The 19,028-nt window shown below is 47.4% G+C and overlaps 1 protein-coding gene across 2 annotated transcripts in view; it reads left to right on the top strand.

Annotated features, from left to right (window-relative positions):
• Positions 1-19,028, top strand: part of LOC138569274 (multidrug resistance-associated protein 1-like) — a 1,459,677-nt gene that overhangs the window by 730,178 nt on the left and 710,471 nt on the right. For both annotated transcript variants that reach the window (XM_069647112.1, XM_069647111.1), the window contains exon 15: positions 3,509-3,572. In XM_069647112.1, coding sequence (XP_069503213.1) covers positions 3,509-3,572 — 64 coding nt within the window. The remainder of the gene's footprint in view (positions 1-3,508; positions 3,573-19,028) is intronic.

Raw genomic sequence — 19,028 nt, 5'->3', positions numbered from 1 at the left:
TCCTCAGCTGTCCCAGCACGTGCTGGAGGGTGACCATCCTGAATTTCTGCGCCTTGATGTATTTGTTTAAGCGACGCAGATCCAGGATGGGGCACCAACCGCCTGTCTTCTTCTTGACGAGGAAGTACCTTGAGTAGACTCCAGAGCCCCAGAGCCCTCTGGGGACGAGCTCGATGTCACCTTTCTTGAGCATCGCCTTTACCTCCAACAGTAGTTGAGGGACTTGATTCTCCTTCCTGGCCACGGGAGGAATGCAAGGGCACTTCTTTTGGAATTCCAGAGAGTGCCCGTTGGCCAGGGTGTCCAACACCCAACGGTCGGTGGAGATGGACTCCCACACGCTGACGAAATTCGTCAGCCGGCCTCCCACCGGGGTGCTTCGGTGGGGGTCCGACAACCCGACCGGGTCAGTCTTGCTTGGAGGCAGCCTTGCCGCCTTGGCCTCCTTGGCGACGGCGGCGGGAACCCCCTTGCTTGCCGCCACCTCTGTAGGCCTCCTGGGAAGAGGAGCGGGCCGCCTGCCGGTAAGTGGAAGAGCCACCGCTGGAGCCTTTGGAGGCACCCTGTCTGCCTCCGGAGCTGCGAAAGGGCCATTGCTGTTGAAGCACCCCCAGGGCCCGGGCCGTCTCCGAGTATTGATGGCCTGTAGGGACTCATCCACCGCCTTACCAAAAAGGTTGTTGCCGTTGAACGGCATGTCCAACACCCCGGTCTGGACGTCCTGGCGAAAGTCTGTCACCTTGAGCCATCCTCGTCGTCGGAGGCAAACTCTGTTGCCCAGTTGGCGAAATCCGGTATCGGCAATGTCCGTTGCCACCATTATGGCATGATCCGACGCCGCCTCGCCGCCTCGCCTTCCTGCAGAATTTCTAGGGCCTCTGCCCTTTTGTCATCAGGCAGGAAGTCTAGCAGGGGAGCTATCTTGAACCAGAGCTCCCTGTCGTAGCGGGCCACGATCGCTAAGGCATTGGCTGCCTTAATCGTCATCGCCGCCGACGAGATGACTCGTCGTCCCATAGAGTCCAACTTCTTGCCCTCGCTGTCTGGCGGGGAATTGGAAGTTGAAGCCGCCGCACCCGCTGCCTTCTTCTTAGCCACTGACAAGACTACAGAGTCCGGCGTGGGCTGGGCCCAGAGGCACAAGAGGGCGGCATCGGGGACTCAGTACTTTCTTCTCGTACCTGTCCCTCCTGGCTGGTGTCGTGGAAGGGTTCTTGAGGACAGCAAGCCCCTCGTCCCAGATGTCGTCGAGTAAAGGCACCGCGAGGGCAGTCTTCCTCTTAGCCTCTCGTCGTTGGTACAGAAACCCCTCCTTTTTCTGTTCTTCAGGGCAGAGCTGGAAGAGCTCGGATGCCCTGGTTATCATGGCGTGGAAAGTGCCAATTTCATTGGCTGGAGACGCCCGCGGGCGGGGTGAAGACGGGATGTCCGCTGTGTTATCGCCACCGTCATCGTCCATCCCCGTCGCTGTATCCGTCGCCATATCCTCTCTAGGGTCCGGCGAGGGAGATGAGGGGTCCACCGGTCTCGCAGGCACGAAGGGCGGAGCGGGGTGGACTCTCCTCCGCTTGTTCGGAGGTCTTCCCGACGGGCCTGGTTCTGGATCCTCCGTCAGGGTGCGTGGTAATCTCGTCCTTATCTCAGTGCATAAGGATTGGATTGCCAACAAAATGGCCGCCGAGCTATCCTGGGGCTCGGGCAATGGCTGCGACGGACGGGATGGCCACTCCACTGGGCGAACCTCGTCAGCAGGGACCACCCCCTGGGATCGAACCTTCTCAAACCTCTCATTGAGGCCTATGAACCTCTCGTTGAGGCCTAAGGACCTCTCGTTGAGCCCTATGGACCTTTCGTTGAGGCCCTTCTCAGTTTCCACCAATTCCTCCTCAGAGGCTGATTCCGAGTCTGTAATGGCCACCGCCCCCCCCTCTTTTTCAGCTGGGGGCTTCACGGGGGACTTAGCGATGGGCTGGAAAGAGGAATCCCTCCGCGGTGGCAGGGATACTCTGGGCCCGGAGGGCGTTTCCACAGGCGTAGTCTCAGCCGGCTTCGCCAGGGTCACAGCGACTACTTCGGTAGAGGCCTTTGCCGGGTGGATCAAAGCCCTCACCACCTTAGGAGCATCCTGGGTCTTCGCCTTGGGGGGAGGGTCAGCGCCTCGCTCCCCCTTCGAGATCGACCGGGTCCGCTCCAGCGGCCTACCTGGGTTCTCGGACTTCCTCTTCCCCGAACCAGAGCGCTGGCTTGTGGTCGAACGTGCCGGGGAAGTTGCGCCCTGCTTGGCAACCGAAGAGCCCGACCTTTCGGCGCTCCCGGTGCCCGCGGACTTGCGGTGCTTGGCCTTCTGTTGGGCCCCCGTCGCCCGAGCACCCTCACAGGACTTAGAAGCCCACTCAGACTTCTTCTTCGCCTTCTCACCTGCTGTGCCTTTCTCCAGCTAGGCGCCGAGGCAGGAACAACGGTCTTGTTTGGTCTGTTCCGAAAGGTTCTTGCAGAACGCACAGTCTTCTCCACGTGCGTCTTGTCCTCATGAAGGCAGTAGAGACATCGCAAATGCTCGTCCTCCTTGAAAACGTTCTGTAATACTCATCCAGGACAGCACCTGAACAGCTTGGATCCGGGCGTCGAGCTTCCCTTGTCCTGGGCCATGTCCGTTGAGGTAGGCCGCAGATCTTTCGGAATCCTCCAAGAAGTATAAACTCGATGAAAACTTCACCCTTGAGGGGCGTAGAAGAATTCTGAAACGGGTCCCTGTTATCGGAAGTAGAAACGGTGGAGCTTGAGGCTCGATTAAACCGAAAAAATGTGAAAATCTCCTGAAAAACGTGAAAACGCAGTAAAAAAAACTCGAGAGCTAAACACAAGGACTCCCTACACTTGAGCGTGCGGTAAAAATCTGAGGATGGCTGGCAGAGGCAGGGCTTAGGGAGAGTGCAGTCATTGGCTGGGGGCAGTATGGCCCAGAGATCAGTGATGGGTTACTACTAAGAAAGACAGATCAGAAACGAAACTGATACTGATTTCTTTCTTTACCGAGGATTCCCAGCCTGACGACGGGGAATATTCATGAGCATGTGAATCCATTCCAGACCCATGCTGGAGGACAACAGTTACAGGTAAGTAACTTGTTCCATTTACTTTCTCTAAGCAATCTCAGTTGTCCCAGAATTCTGTAAACCTTTGTCTCTTGACATTCAGTTGGCTTCGACCACCTTCCTGATTATTTTGTAACATATTTAAATGCTTTTTGTTTCCATAATAACATGATAAATTGATGGTTGACTTTTTTTTTTTATGTCCTTTTGTGCCATGTACCGATGTGCTTGGGCTTTATAAAATCTTGCAAATAAAAATAAAAGAAATGACAATACATGATTAAAGCATTGAAATACTCATGATTTTATCTTTCAAAGAGAGTATTTTGTGCGCAGGTGTACTTTTTGGCAGGTCGTCATTTATCTGACTGATCGCATTCCTTATCGTGTTCTTCCAATGTTTATTCAAACAGATGAGATTGAGATTCAGGATGGAACTTTCGCTTGGTCTATCGCCGATGGCCCCTGCCTCCAAAGGTACACCTATATTTATCAGAAATTGTTTGATAATTGTCAAGCAGCGTGCAGGCCTCTTTGCAGTAACTATTTTTGTTTATTGTACAGTTGTTTCACATCTGTCCAGCAAGCCACAGAGTTCTGCATGACTGCCAGTGTATTGGTTTGCATTTATTCCTACGCAGTGGTGGACTGGACTACAGGGGACTTATGGAGATTTCTTGTGGAGCCTCTATGCCATGGGCCTCTTGTGTGGCTTCTCTGGCTTTCTGCTCCTCTTACACTTCCTCCCAATCACCAAACGCATTTCCTTCTATCCCATCCTTATCCTACACATCGCATTGAAGCAAATCATTTTTATAAATCGTCAAGTATGTTATTCCTTAATCTTCAAATGTTTTATATCTTTATGTTTATGTTCAATGCCTATAAAGGAATACAAGCCTATAAAGGAATACAAGTGCTTTAAAATGCACTATTTAGACTAATTTTTCCAAACTTTCTTTGGACGAGAACCCTCAAGATCTGCTTATCGCGGTTGGGCTTTCTCGCAAGTTATAATCTGAAAAACATTTCCAGGGCCACATTTGGTTTTGAGTCCACCCCTAATTCTGTGCTAGCAATCTTATAATAGGTCCAAAAAGGAATCCTAAATGATTTCAATTGTTTTATTATCATCCTCTATTGACTACTACTGAAGGGCCCTGGCAGGAATGACATGCACCTTATCTCTCTGAACAATGTTAAGTGCTCTCTCAGCAGTTGATGATCTAACCTGGACTTCCAGACGTTTCCATTATGAGAGTGTGAATGACTGCCACCATTACAGAGCTATATGCTGCCTTGCATCAAGTCTGGAACGTTACTTTCATCTCCAACCTACACTTTTTCCTAAACTGTTTAATGACCAACAAACATATTGTGTGCAAATCAATCGTTCCGAACACATGATGACAATTACGTGATGGGTAATTCTCTCTGATTTTTTCTCATCGGGTGGCCTCATGGTTGATGCTAAGGTCCTATTTCAGAGTTTGTTGATAATCTGTTGGTATTTGCAAAATACCACTGAATGAACCTTCCGCCAAATGAAGGGTTGGGTGAAATATTGTCTGCAGTATTCCCATGGAAGGTACACCTATTTTTTAGCTACATCCTATAGGTGAAGGTGAAAATTGTAAAGTGTAGAAGGAGAGCGCAAGCACTTTCTTTCAATACAGCTGAAACGACATGGGAACAGGGTGAGACAGTACCCATCTCTGTTTACCCCTTCTAATGACCTCAGTGTTGACCCTTTTCTGCATGAAAACATGTATATAGTAGCATGAGCCACTGCTGTACATAATCCAGATCCACCTTCACAGTGAAGGTGGAAATTGATATTAAACATTTAGAAAATATATATTACACCCAAGGTTACCACAGACAGAGGAGGTATTTCTAGAATACCCCTGGCGGGAAACTCTGACTAGGGTGGACATGCAGAAATACCACTAGCAAAGGTGGTATTTACAGCCAACACTATTTAATAAAAGATCTTGTACAACTTTAAATGAAGCCTTCAAATCCATTTAGAGTGGGCATGCCCACCTCAGTCTTCAATGGCCTCAAGCAAGTTAGAGTTTCAGGACTTCACACCACAATACACATTTAGAGCATTTTGAACTACACAATATAGCCATGTTGAGAAAAATCAGATGTGTGATACATATATACCTATATGGGTACACTTGCTACGCTTGAAATCTACAAGAAGAGAATTTATAAATAGGTATACAATAATTGTGTCTGCATTTCTGAAGTGATATATTTAGTCATCCTTCTGTTATGTGCAATTTGGACTAGACACCTCAGCCTGTCCTCACTTCTGTGTGTGTAGTTGTGCGCTCACCTTTCATCTCTTTGCTCCTAATCTTTAATAAACTCAGGTGTTAAGTGGAATAGTGTTGAATCACTTTTTGTTAAGTGATGTCCTGGTTGGTGCTTACGCATTTTTGTATTTGGAATTTGTTGGAATATATGGTGCCCTTGACTTGAAGAATATGTGATGTTTCTATTAAAAGTACATCAGTTTTACAAAAGCATCCTCAAACTTCCTTTGTATGGTTGGATGTTTTTTTTCGCCATATCGAACCCAACAAACTTGCTTGAAACCATCTGTTCAGTAATTCAGAAGACTGTTGCCATAGCCTCTCTAAATATGAGATTCTGCCACATCCCTCATACAATGCTTTCATGGTGATTTTTGGAATATCTTGGACTGTAAAGAAAATTCTGGTTATGCGTCACTATTTTAGTTATACGCACATGCACACCTAAAGACACTGTCCCACAACACATGGCTGAGTGCCTCGGCACCACTAAAAGTCATTCTTCATACTCCTCACTTCTTCATTTAGTCAGTAACAATCAGAAACATAAGACCATCTTCTACCCAATATTTTTCCGGTAAAATGACATAAGCAAGGAGATGCCCATAATGTTTCCACCAGCCTAGTATGTTGTGGATAGCGACTTTCAACATTATTTATTTACTTATTACATTTGTTAAACACCCAAACCCTGGGGTCTAACGGCGTTGTTACAGACATCTTTTAATACAAATAACATAATTGCACATACATCAAGAAAGCATTGATACAGAAAGTTTCATAGATGAAAGCACAGCATGGTCACTTACATTGTTTACTGATTCTGGTGACAATCTACCCTACGGTGGGTAGATATTACAGCTTATGTGTGGTTAACTAGTATTGGTTGAAAAGCCAGCTTCCCATCCACATATCCTATGGTTCCCGCACTGCAGTGCTGCTTTTAGCTGTGTTTCTCTCAACAGTTTGTTGTCTCAGAACACATAAGCTTGGCCCCTCTTGCCTGCAGTCATTTTCTTTCTTTCAGACTTTGATGACAATGCCAAACAGATAGTACAGTCCTTGATCTTCTGTGTGTGGAGATAGGACAACTATGAGGTCTTTTGTTTGTTTCTGTAGAGTAATTGAGTTGTCACCATGTAGATTTAGTCCATATTAAAATGTTGTTTGTACCGCACTATGACTTAAAGGAGAAGGTCTCTCAACAATTTTATTGGCCCAAAGGATCGGGCATGTATTTTTGAGCATATATCGAATGATCACCATTATTTTTCCAATGCATCTTAACTTCGATTTTCTGCCATTCAGCACCTGCGAAACGCACGGATCGGAAACCGCCATGTTGTGATAATCTTATCCGTGGGTCAGAGTGCCGTTCAAGTGCTGTGGCAGCAGTAAATTATAACACATGCCCCTCAAGCTTGTCACCACGCCAGTGCATGTCTCATTTGAACGTCCTCTCTGCGCAATCTATTGATGTATCTCCATGGAAATTCCAAGACGCCTCTTTGCTCTATAAATATCAACAACCCCTTTTTGATCAGACAACATTGGAGTTTCCGCTGCCTTCATGGCCATCTATTTCATTCAGAGCCTCCACATCTCCATTTTGCTATGTTCAGCTACCTAACAACTACGATGAATAGAACTGAAAAAGATACCTACACTAGCTCGAATGACCTTTCTCCAAAAGCGCTATCACTTTCAATAATTACTACATAATGGACAAATGTCTATGCTAAATCAGATTTAAATTGCATATTTACATCAGTTGGGTTGTTCGTGTGCCAACTTTGGGCCTATTCCTGTTGTCTTTGCACTCTGGGTTTTAATAATATGTCCGTTTCTTCTCATCATTTTCTCATACATGCTATTTTAAAATAAAACATCAATGCATTATTTTATTTGATCCAAATTATAAAAAAATGTATTCCTCTCACAGTTGATTTCCTCAATAATTATGGCATCAATTCAACCATATCTATATGAGCCTGAGTATACCGAACAGGAAATGCAATGTTCAAAATGAACTGAAGCATGTTCTGTAAATACAAGTATGGATTAATGTATTCATTAGAAGTTGCATTAAGTAAAAATGAAAAATAGGAACATATTTTAAAGTCGAAAAGACAAAAAAGGTTCTTTTAAGAGCCACATTTTTGCTCGAAAAACTATTTAAATGATTTTCATTCCTCCACACCCAGGATTTTTTATATGTTCATGGACTACTGCACTGTCTGTGTACTATGCAGGTTGCAAAGGGTCCTGTGAGTTTTTTTTCCAGTTCTATTTTTTAACTGTGAAAGGTGGATCCTAAAGGTTTTTTTTGTTTGTTTTGTGAAACATAAGGCTTACCCAGCCTTAAGAGTCATTGTATATACAGTGCCTTGTTTGCCACGCTCTCAGTGTTGGCTTTAATATTCAATGAGACTATAATTCCCACTCAGTCTTATTCCTCCTTTGAATACCTTGTCTGCAGGCTCAGCGTCTCTCCAACCCGTTCGCAGACTCTCGCCATCTTCTACAGGATGCCTGGTCTGGTTGCCCTCTTCCTCTCAGAGTGGTCTGACCTCACCTTTTCCCTCCTTTCCTCTACCTCCAAACTTCTCCTCGGTAACTTCAATATCCAACTCGACTCTCCCGAGGCGGCCACTGGACTCTTTCGCAGCCTCTGTGACTCTCTTTCCCTCACCATTCATCCCTCCAGTCCGACGCACTCTGCCGGAAATACCTTGAATGCTCTCATCTCCTCTGACATTCTTATCGTCAACTGTCTCACTACACCTCTCTCCTGGTCTGACCATTCCCTCCCGTCTTCTCATCTAAGTCTCTTGGGTCCCCCTGCTAAGCCTCTGCCTGCACTGCCCGTCTCCTTCTCTGTCATTCGACCGATGGAGCGAGTGTCATTTACTGCCTTTGCTGCCACTTTTATAACCCCTCACACTCCTGCCACGGACTCACACAGTGACTCTGCCCTTGCTAATCTTCACCTTTCTATCACTAACACTTTGGATATCCTTGCCCCTGTTATAAGGATCCGAACAAAGCCTGCCTCGAAGCACAACACCGGGTATGACCCCAAGCTATCCTTTCTGAAATGCAAATGCAGAGTGGCTGAGCGGAAGTGGCGTGCATCAGACAGATGCTCTGACAAACTGTCTGTTGCCTGCTCCAAAGGCAATACAGACTCTCCATTCGCTCGAAGAAAAGGGCTCACATCCAAGACTACATCTACAGGGCCTTTAACAACTCTGGCAAACAAATCCTTCTGCAGTCTCCACATCGCTGCTGCATCCCTGAGCCTCGGTACCTCTTTGGCCTCCCATTTCCTTTCTAAAACTCAGGACTTTCTGTCCTCACTCATTTACCCTCGTCCCTCGTCCCTCCCTGCTCTCATGTCTCCCTTGACTCCCTTCTCCCCTTCCCTACTACTCTCCTCCTTGTCGCCCATAGCAACGGATGAAGTCTCTAGACTAGTCCTCTCTATTTGTATTTTGTTTATTTGTATTGCGCACCTTGCCCCGGGGCATCCGGGCGCATGATTTGTGGACAGTTACAAGTTACATGATACAGGAATATACATTGTGCAATTTACAGGTTATATTATACAGTTTCAGCATATATCACTTACACAAATTTACAAGATAATATGACGTAGTGATAAGAGTAGGAGCTGGAGGGTTAAAGTGAGGAGGTGGCCTGGGCATCCCTTTCATGTAGCCATTGTTTGGTTTTGTGTTTGAAGGAGTGGAGATGTTGAACAGTTCTGAGCGTGTTGGGTATGGAGTTCCAGAGCTTAGCTGCAAGGACTGGGAAGCTCGAACCTCTTGCAGTGTGAAGCTTGAAGCTAGGGATAGTAAGGGTGTGAGCTTAGGCAGATCTCAGGGGTCTGGATGCTGTATGTTGTGTGAAGCGCGAAGATAAGTATGCAGGTGCTTCATTGTTCTGGACCTTGTGAGTAAGAACTAGAGCTTTGAGGGATATGCGATGGGCAATAGGGAGCCATTGCAAGTTACGCCTGGTGTGGGCGATGTGGGATCGCCTGGGAATGTTAAGAGCCGCCCGTATGGCATTGTTCTGTGTGACCTGGAGTTTATCGAGGTTCCTTTGACTTGTCCCTAGGTAGAGGGCATTGCAATAATCGATTTTGGACATGATGAGGGTTCTGGCGAGGGTCAGGCAGTTGCCCGTTGTCGGAAAGGGACGGCATGCTGTGATCAGTTTGCAATTGTAGGCTGACGCTGAGACTACAGAATTGGTTTGTCTATTGAGAGATAGGGTAGAGTCAAGGTAGATTACAAGTGTTATTGTGACGTTAGAAACTTTGATATTGCTACCGTCGATAGAGAAGGATTTGTATTTGGGGTCAAGTTTGGCGAGTTTGAAGTGGGAGCCTAGGTTGAGTAACTCCGTTTTTTCATCATTAAGGCAGAGCCCTTGATGTGCCATCCAGGCCTGGATGACAGTGTAGACTGCGTTGAGAGCTCTTGCATCAGTTACATAGTCGCCAGTGATATGGATGAGTATCTGGGTGTCGTCCGCATAATTAGTGTAGGAGACACCCAGATGGACAAGTATATCAAAGAGCGGTTTAGTAAACACGTTGTAGAGAGTGGGAGACACACAGGAGCCTTGTGGGACTCCACACGGGACATGTGCTGGATCAGCTGCGGCTGAAGATGAGAAGACCCTCATGGTTCTGTTTGCAAGGAATGAGCTCATCCATGATGTAGCTGCGTCAGAGAAATGGGCAGCAGTCTTAAGGTGGTGGCAAAGGATTTTCAAATCAATAATTGCTGTTTCAGTGCCGTCTCTGGGGCGGAAGCCGGACTGCCCAAGCCTCAGTAGATTGTTGGTCTCAAGGTAGTCCTGTATTTGGTGATAGGCCGCTCGGTCAAGGATTTTCAGAAGGTAAGGCAGAGTGGTGATGGGCCTATAGTTGGAAGGGTTGCTAGGATCAAGATTAGGCTTTTTGATTAACGGGATGACCCATGCATCCTTGAGATTGTGAGGTACAACGCCAGATGAGAAGGAGGCATTGATGAGAGAGGTGATGAATGGGGCGAGATCATGTGCAGGTTCCTGTATGATCGGTGCCGGGCAAGCGTCACCTTGGCAATTGGAGGGCTTGAGCTTCAGGATAATTTTTTCGACCTCATAGATAGTGAGAGGTGTAAAGCTAAAGGGTTTGAAGGGATGTTTAGGTGGGGTGGGTTTGTAGGTAGGGGGGTTGCCCGAAGAGTCAGACAGGTGGCTTTTTTTGGTATTGATTTTGGCTTGGAGCATGACAATTTTGTCTGACACTGCCTTTTGAATGTTAGTGCACCACTCCGTATCTGGGGTGCATGTATCCAGTGGGGCAACAGGAGACTCAAGTTCCTTGAGGATGTTGAATAGTTCCTTGGTGTAAGATTGTGCTTGTGAGATCCTTTTGTTGTAAACTTCTTTTTTTGCGGCTAGTATGGCTTCTTTGTAGGTGAGGGAGGCTGAGGTGAGGTTATTTTTATTGATTAGGGAAGGAGAGGATTTCCAGTGAGCCTCAGCTTGTCTCTTTTCTTTACGCAGGTCACGTAGGTGTGGGGTGAACCAAGAATTAAGGTGGGAGCGCGGTTTTTGTTTGCACAGTTTGAGGGGGGCAACGGTATTAAGAGCATTTAACATAGCGCGGTTGTAAGTGTCTACTAGGACAGTAGGATCCAGGCAAGTGGACGACATCGCGTTCACTAGAGGGAGGATTAGGGGGAGTAGCTTCTCGGCTGAGATATCCTTCTTATTGCGAGAGTGGGGGGGGCAAGTTTGGTTTATCTATGGGTGGGCTGGAGTTGATGGAGAATAGTATTATGTGGTGATCGGATCAGGCGCATGCGGAGACAGATGTTACGTTAAGCACACAGTTCATGTCTGAGACCCTATCAAGGGTGCAACCCTTGATGTGGGTGGGTTCTTAAATGTGTTGGGTAAGGCCGAAGTCGGCAAGTACACTTGCAAGGTCCGTGTCCTTGGCATCATTCGTGTCTAGATAGCCTAGATTAAGGTCGCCAAGTAGAATGATTTGAGTGTTAGGCTTGGTACTTGCGGCTAGAATAGATGAGATGTCCTCTACAAAGAAGGATGTGGGGCCAGGGGGCCTGTAGATAAGGTGCACTATGGCGGTGTGATTCGGAGAGATGGGCAGTTTGATCGAGAGTAGTTGAGTCTCCTCCAAACAGGTGCTCCCCTGCTCCTCCAGAACTATCAAGGACAACATTGCCTCCCTTACGTCTTCCCTTTCTGATTTCTGTAACCACTCCGTTGCCACTGGCTCCTTCCCTTTACCCATCAAGCTCTCCCTTGTGCATCCCCTCCTTAAAAAGCCTTCCCGCTGACCCCTCCTATCCTGCTAATGCCCTAGCTCCATTACCCCCTTCCTGGGCAAATTCCTGGAGAAGCTGGCCATCTCCCAACTGACCCAATACACCGAATCTGTCGGCTGTCTCCATGACCAACAATCTGTCTTCAGAGCAGCCAGAGGCACGGAAAATGCTCTACTGAACTCCTGTGATGACTTGTTCCCTAATCCTGACTAGAACTCTCCACCCGTTCTTATCCTCCTGGATCTTTCCTCTGCCTTCGACACAGTCATGCCACCCTGACAAATTGGCTTTGTGACGCCCTTGGCATCACAGGCCTGGCACTGGATTGGTTGACCTCCTTCCTCTTCAACTGACATTCCCAGATTCAACAGGGCCGTTTTCTCTCCCCTATCACACTCTCCACCTGTGGCATTCTTCAAGTCTCAATCCCCGCGCCGTGGCTTTTCAACATCTACCTTGCCCCTTTGGCCCACTTGATCTCTTCCTTCTCTCCTCACTTCCAGTGTTATGCAGACACCACACAGCTCTCCGTCAAGCTTTCTTCCTCTTCCTCCTCTCTCTTCCCTGATTGTCTGACTGCTGTTCAGTCATGGGGGGCTGCCAATGAATACTGCCTTAATGTCAGTAAGCGGCCGGGAGGACCAGCTATCAGGGGTTCGTGCTGTTGCCTGTTGAGATGCTCTGCCCAGTTTCCCCGAGAAGGAGGGGGGCGAGAGCAGCGGCGGAGGCTGGCGGCCGGGAAGGTCCAGCTGTCTGGGTGAGGAAGAGTGCCCAGATCGTGTTGCGGACCGAGGCGGTATACGCATGCCCGAGCACAGGTCCAACTGTCGGGGCGAGGAGGAGTGCCCTGATCGTGGTGCGGATCGGGGTGCACGCATGCCCGAGTGCATTTTGGCCATTCCGCAGTGTTGCTGTAGGGGCGCCCGCGTCGCAGATGGATCGGGCGTGTAAATGGATGGACGCCTGTGTGGCGCATCTGATTGCCCTGTTGGGAGGTGTCTGAGACGTGTACTTGGTGGAGGCGGCGATGAAATGATGACATTTGCACGCCATGAAGAAGCGTTCCAGCGTGAGCGGCTGGTACGTATGGCAACAAGGGAATACGTAGCGTGTCGAATGCGCGTTGCGAATAGTCACGCTGTTATTACTGCTTGCGGAGAACTTTTGGAGTGCGGAAGGAGGTGCAATCGGGTGTCTGTTTCGTGCAGCGCATCGATTGATGTGGGGAGGATTTCGATAAAGGATTGCCATATAATAACATTTGGACGCTGTGTCAAGCACCACGGGTTCTTACAGGAGAGGGCTCGCACATTAATATGGACAGCGTTTTTGTTCATCAAGCAAGAAGATGGACTGTTTCCTGGTTCCGTGAGTAAAAGAGAAATGTTATCAGAGCCCAGGAGGAGAGGTGCATGGCAGACCGTAGCAGGGCGGCGGGGGGGGGCATTTTATGTCGCCGGCTCTGTGCCATAGTTTTGAGGCCAGTATGAGCAGTGTCTTGTGGGTGTGTTGTGGCCTCTTTGTGTTCGGACTACTTATAGGTGTCTGGCCAGTCTGGCCAGTGTGGGAGTGTGTGTGTGTTTATGTAGGGGCCTGTTTTGTTCTAGGATGTGAACATTTAAATGCAAAGTATAATTTGGTGCATTGTTGTTGTATTGTTAAAGTGTTTTCTTCCAGGTTTGGATTGGACTGGGGCATTGGAGGAGTGCTCTCCATCATGTCATATTATTAATCTGTGAATGGGGGGGGGGTGCTGTTTCTGCTCCGGGACTTGTGGGAGATACTGAGTAATCTACATTGCATCCTTGGTTTGCGTTTGGACTTGGCTTTTTATTTTGCCAGTCACACATTGTTGACAATTTTACCGACATTCCGTTTTTTTCAAGTATAGAAATGTTCTGCAATATAGCACACGCCAGTGTGCGAAGACTCCAGCCATAATGGTGGTGTTTTTTGTGTCTTTTGAACATTTGCCATTGAGTTAAGAGCTCCAGTGATATTTTTCATGTGTTGTGTGTCTTTTGTTGAGGTGTGAGTGTGGCTGCGAGTGCGCATGTTGGTTGTGTGCATGTTTATGGTGCGTGTGGGGAGTAAACGACTGTGGTAACCTAGTTGGCTCTAGGGGTCCCACTTTAAGGTGGTGTGTGTCATTTTGGACGTTTTTGGTGGGTGTGACCACCGTGATAGCCTGGCCTGTGCTGGGCGTCCCACATTAGGATGTGGTGTAATGTGTGGCTGGGACTAGGGGTCCCGTGGAGTGTGGAGTTGTGCTGTATTTGGCAGGGACTAGGGGTCTCGGGGTGTGTAGAGGTGTACTGTGTGGCTGGGACTAGGGGTCCCGTGGAGTGTAGAGTTGTGCTCTGTTTGGCAGGGACTGGGGTCCTGTGTGTGCATAGAGGGGAATTATGCAGGGCAGGTACTTGGGGTCCTGTGTTGTTGAGGTGTGGTGTCTAGGTTGTACTGTGTAAAGGGGGTCCTTCGGATCCTTTCGGTGAGTTTAGGTACCGTTGTTGCACAGGGACTAGAGTTATAGAATACTTTTCAGGTTTGGTTGAGGTTAGAGGTAATGTGTTCTCTGTATTTAGAGTGTTTTGGGACTGATGTTGTTAGTTGTGCTTGTTGCTCTTTTGAGTTGGGTTAGTGCCCGGGGCTGGCAGCCCTGGTGCCCTGGGGCGCAGACCAGGGTGGAAGGAAGTAGGTGCACTGAAGGTTTCTGATTATTAGGTAGTGTATCCGTTTGGGAACGCTGGGGTGTGGCAGACCATAGGTTTCAAGGGGCAGCTTGAAACAGGTGGAGTGCTTGTTTTTATTGTTTTTGTTCCTCGAGTGGTATTTCCAGTTCAGTTGAAGGGATGTGCAGCCCTTACTACATGTCGGTGGGTTCCTCTTTTGTGAGAGTTTATTAGTGAACGGAGTGGAGTTAAGGTGTTGTTGGTTGGATCTGTGTTCCTATTGGGATGGTGTCATTGAGCACGGTTTTGTTTCCATCTACTGAGTGCTTTTGGGGTTTTATTAGTGTGGAGCGAGGTTTCAGTGTGCCTTTATGCCTTTATGGTAGTGTAGAGTGATTATGCCCAATTGTTGGCCTTGGTGTGTGAATGGGTTTCATTTGGACCGTTTCCTGGGGTTGCATCTCGTGTCCATTTGGGCTTGGGTGTTGCTGGGGCAAGAACGTGGTGGCCACGCGTATTTTTATCGGTATGGTGTAGGATGGTACTTTGTGTGTTGGAGTGTACTAAGTGTGTACCAATGATTGGAGCTTTCCTATTATCGGAAATGAACGGAGGGAGAAGTGTTATAATGTATGTCTCCCCTCCTTTCCATTTACCTCCCCTGGTGTGGTGATGTGAGTGTGGAATGCAGTGATGTCACTGTGCTTGGAGTGTTGTGATCTGAATATGTGTTGCATGGAGAGCAGATGGAGAAGGGGAGCTGGCTGGCAAGGACGTGCCGGTGTTTCTCCTGTATTATCTACTAATAAACCCATATAGCTTAACTGCTGGCTCAGGGTTGTTGGCATACATTACCACTTTGTTACACTGAGATTCTTGTCATTGGGACACCAGCTCCCTCCTTAACACCCTCCCTCTGGCACCCCTCTATGTGTCCCCTGCCCTCACCTTCTTGTGAGGCAAAAAACATCGGTGTCATCTTTGATTCCTCTCTCCCTCTTCCTCTCCTCGCATTGTAGACTTTGCCAAGAAGGCCCACTATCAGCTGCAGCTCCTCAGCTGTATTCTCCCTTTCCTCCCTCTCTCCCAGAAGCTCAATGTCTCCAGAGCACTGGTCCTCTCTAGGCTTGACTACTGTAACAGCCTCTTCCTCAATCTTCCTTCATCCTCCCTTTGTCCCCTTCAACTAATCCAGAATATGACAGCAAGACTTATCCTTGGCCTCAAGCCCAGGGACTGCATCTCTCCAGCCCTCATTTCTCTCCACTGGCTCCCCGTTGCTGCTTGGATCAAATTCAAGACCCTCTGCATCATCCACAAGGCTTTCTGGGGCCTGGGCCCCTGCTACATCCAGATCTCTCCCAAATACCTCCCTTTGGTCTGCTAGCTCCAACTCTCTGCAAATTGTACGCTTCTCTAAGCAAAGAGTCGGGAGTAGATCGCTCTCCTATGCAGGAGCCGTGCTCTGGTATGGTCTCCTTGCCCCTCTAAGGCTTGAGTCGGATCTCCTTAAGTTCCTGGAAGCTCCTCAAGACACTCCTTTTCACCTCCTCCTCCACTCTACCCCTCCCCGGCTAACACCTTCTTCTGCCTCAGTGACTGACTGCCTGGCTCTCTCGGAGTACTACAGGGCTCCAGGCCCCCCTTCCAGTCCATCCCCTTTCCCTGCACTTACCCTCTTGCCTTCCCTTAGCACTTGCATCTCGCCTCTTCACCCTTTTTTCCTCCCATTTTAGCACTGCATTTTCATTCAGAACGCCACTCCCCCTTCCCCTCTCGCACTTCTTATTCTGTACTTGCACAATCCGAATGTCACAAGGCCTAGTAGGACTGTTATTGTATCTTTCTCCCTTGTACAGCGACCACCCCTTTTTGTCTTGTGGCGTCTTGAAACACCATTTGTTGTATAGGCCCCTTACAAATATCCAATAAATAAATGAAAGCAAAGTTAGCAAGGGATGGCAGGAGGATAGAATGGGCCACAGTTGCTGCAGTTAGAAACTTTAATCATTTCCATACTCTCCCGATGGTTGTGAATGAAATACTTCTGTCATGAAGATAAATCTCTCCATATTTGAGAAGGTAACAAAGTCACATTGGTATAATAAAAGCCTGCATTAATTCGATTAAGTAAAAATTTAACATGTTCAAACCATGGAATTGCCATACCCCTTTCTTACACATAATATTAGTAAGTAGGAATTATGTGAAATCAGTCTAGGTATTAGACCCAGATACGCAACCAATGTAACAACAGCTCAGGTGTTGTCTCGTCTTATAAAAAGTTCAGTCCATATTATGGATGCAAAATTCAGCATAGATTTTGGAAAGCCTAACATTTTCAGAAGACCTTTTCTGTCAACTGACACACAGAAGAGTTAGCAAAGCTCCAAAGAGTAGCGTCATTGTTTACTATTGGTTTTGTTTCCACCGTGTAGATCTTTAAAATCATATCAATGGGTTGAGCTTTGCCCATTTTCATGAATTGGGAAATACCACTGAGTGATTGCTTCATTCAAACGCCCTGCTTATCTAGGAGCGACTTAGCTGTTACGGGTCCTGAAAAGCAAATGCCCAGATAATCAAACTCCTGTACCTGAGATATATTACCGTTGTTACGGGTCATTTTTGGGATTTTAATTTCTTCTTACCCAGGAGCAGACCTATATTCCACGCATTGCTGTGTTTACTTGCAGATCCAACATATTCATAAATGCATTTTATTTGTTGATGAGGAGTTATAGCACTCTAGGGGGTCTAGCAAGTAACACAGTATCATCTGTATAGGCCAACACGGGAGAATCATGTGCCCAATGTTTGGGGCAGCTGCTTTACAGCCCAACAATACATCATGCAAGCCATTAATATAAACAGAGAATTATAAAGGGGGCAGGACACCCTTGGCATACCCCAGAATTTATTGAAAAATAGGTTCTGCAATGACCCATGGATCCACTCTTGACAAATGCCTCATTCTCCTCATGAGTAGCCCTTAAAATATCCAGGATGCCCTGTGGACACTTCATTGACCTGAGCACCTTTCATAATTTTTCACAAAGGTGGCACTCAGCATGAAGGCCATATATATTGGTTCCTGTTTGACAAATAAGGAATCTCTGATCAAAAGCTAGAGGTTTAGGGCCTGTTCCAAGGTCCGCAGATCCACCCGAAAACTCAATTGTATATTTGTAAGGATGTTGATTTCCTTGAAGCTTGTTTCCAGCAATGGGATAGGTCTATAAGCCTTTGGGATGCCCATGTTTCTCTTTTTGAAAATTGGGCTAATTACACTCTTTTCCATCGAGTCTGGAATTCTGCTTGTGTGACAAGCGCAGTCCCATGCAATTGTCAGCCTGGTTGCAGGTCCTGCACCTGTACCTGAACATAAAACATCCCCTGGCAGCTAAGTCATAGAGAAGCAGACAATCGCAGTCTCAGGCAGTCTCAGGCAGTCTTGGGCAGCAGGTGACATGCCATACTTCGCAACAGTAAGCGCTCCAGTCTGAAAGCTGCTTTTTCATCGCCTTGGAGGACCCGGAGGAGTCAAACGACTTCAAATTCACCAGGCATAAGTGCAAAGTACATTTTATTCAGATCTGTCCTTGGATTGTGAAACTGAACAAGCACCTGTTGACATTAACGTACTTTGCCCCAACATCGCCTGAACAATTGACCCGTGATTAAGACCCCCCAGTAAGGTACCGCCGGCTCTTATGCTCACTCAAGCATATTAATGTGAGGGCAGTGCAGTACAGAGAGCACTTTTGATTCCTTTTGGCTCCGTACAAGGGCATAGCGCTCCCAAGCCAAATTAAAGCAGGCGATAATTACACTCCAACGCTCTAAAAGTGGTGCAGGTGAGGGAGGGGGAGACGCACTATGGCAGCCCCTCAAGCCGTCGGATGTTCCTCACCCGAGCACTATACCATCTTACTTTTCAATTAAAAGCTTATCTTTGCGCCCAACCTTTCACGGGTGAGGGAGGAGGGATGGACTATGGAAGCCCCCCAAGCTGTCGGACATTCCTCACCTGGGCGCTGTTTCATTGCATCCTCAGGACAAAGGCCCATTGTGTGTTTGTGGAGTCTCTGGAGTCTTTGACAAGGTGATCAAACTCATCTAGTCATCAGTCGGCTCCCACATGTGGGAGCCGACTGGTGGCTGGATTACCCTACCCCACTTCAGATGATTTTATCTGCCCTGGCAAACAGATTATTATACAGTAGTAACTTGTATTTATCGTTGTCTTTTCAAATGGGTATATGAAGTGTATTTTATACTCCTCTATTTTTAATTCTATTACATTTTACTGGCCATGGCTACCAAACGGAAACAACTCCCAAGATCACCTCCACATGCCTCAAAAAAAGGCACAATGCCACCGTCCTCCCTTTAGAGGAGGCTTATGTACTTATTAATGAGATTGCTGTCCTACTTAGAGATCTTGACCCGAATGCCAAAACGCAATGAAAGCACCAAGCTAAGGGGGACGGAAAGTCGCACATGTATAACAATTCTACAGACTCTAGGTTTAAACAGCAACAGTTGCCCTTTTAGAAGGAAACTAAGGAACTATCTAAG

The sequence above is a fragment of the Ambystoma mexicanum genome, chromosome 2q (assembly GCF_040938575.1).
Source record: "Ambystoma mexicanum isolate Mex_15411 chromosome 2q, UKY_AmexF1_1, whole genome shotgun sequence".
NCBI classification, from domain to species: Eukaryota; Metazoa; Chordata; class Amphibia; order Caudata; family Ambystomatidae; genus Ambystoma; species Ambystoma mexicanum.
This window is presented reverse-complemented; position numbering and strand designations above follow the sequence as displayed.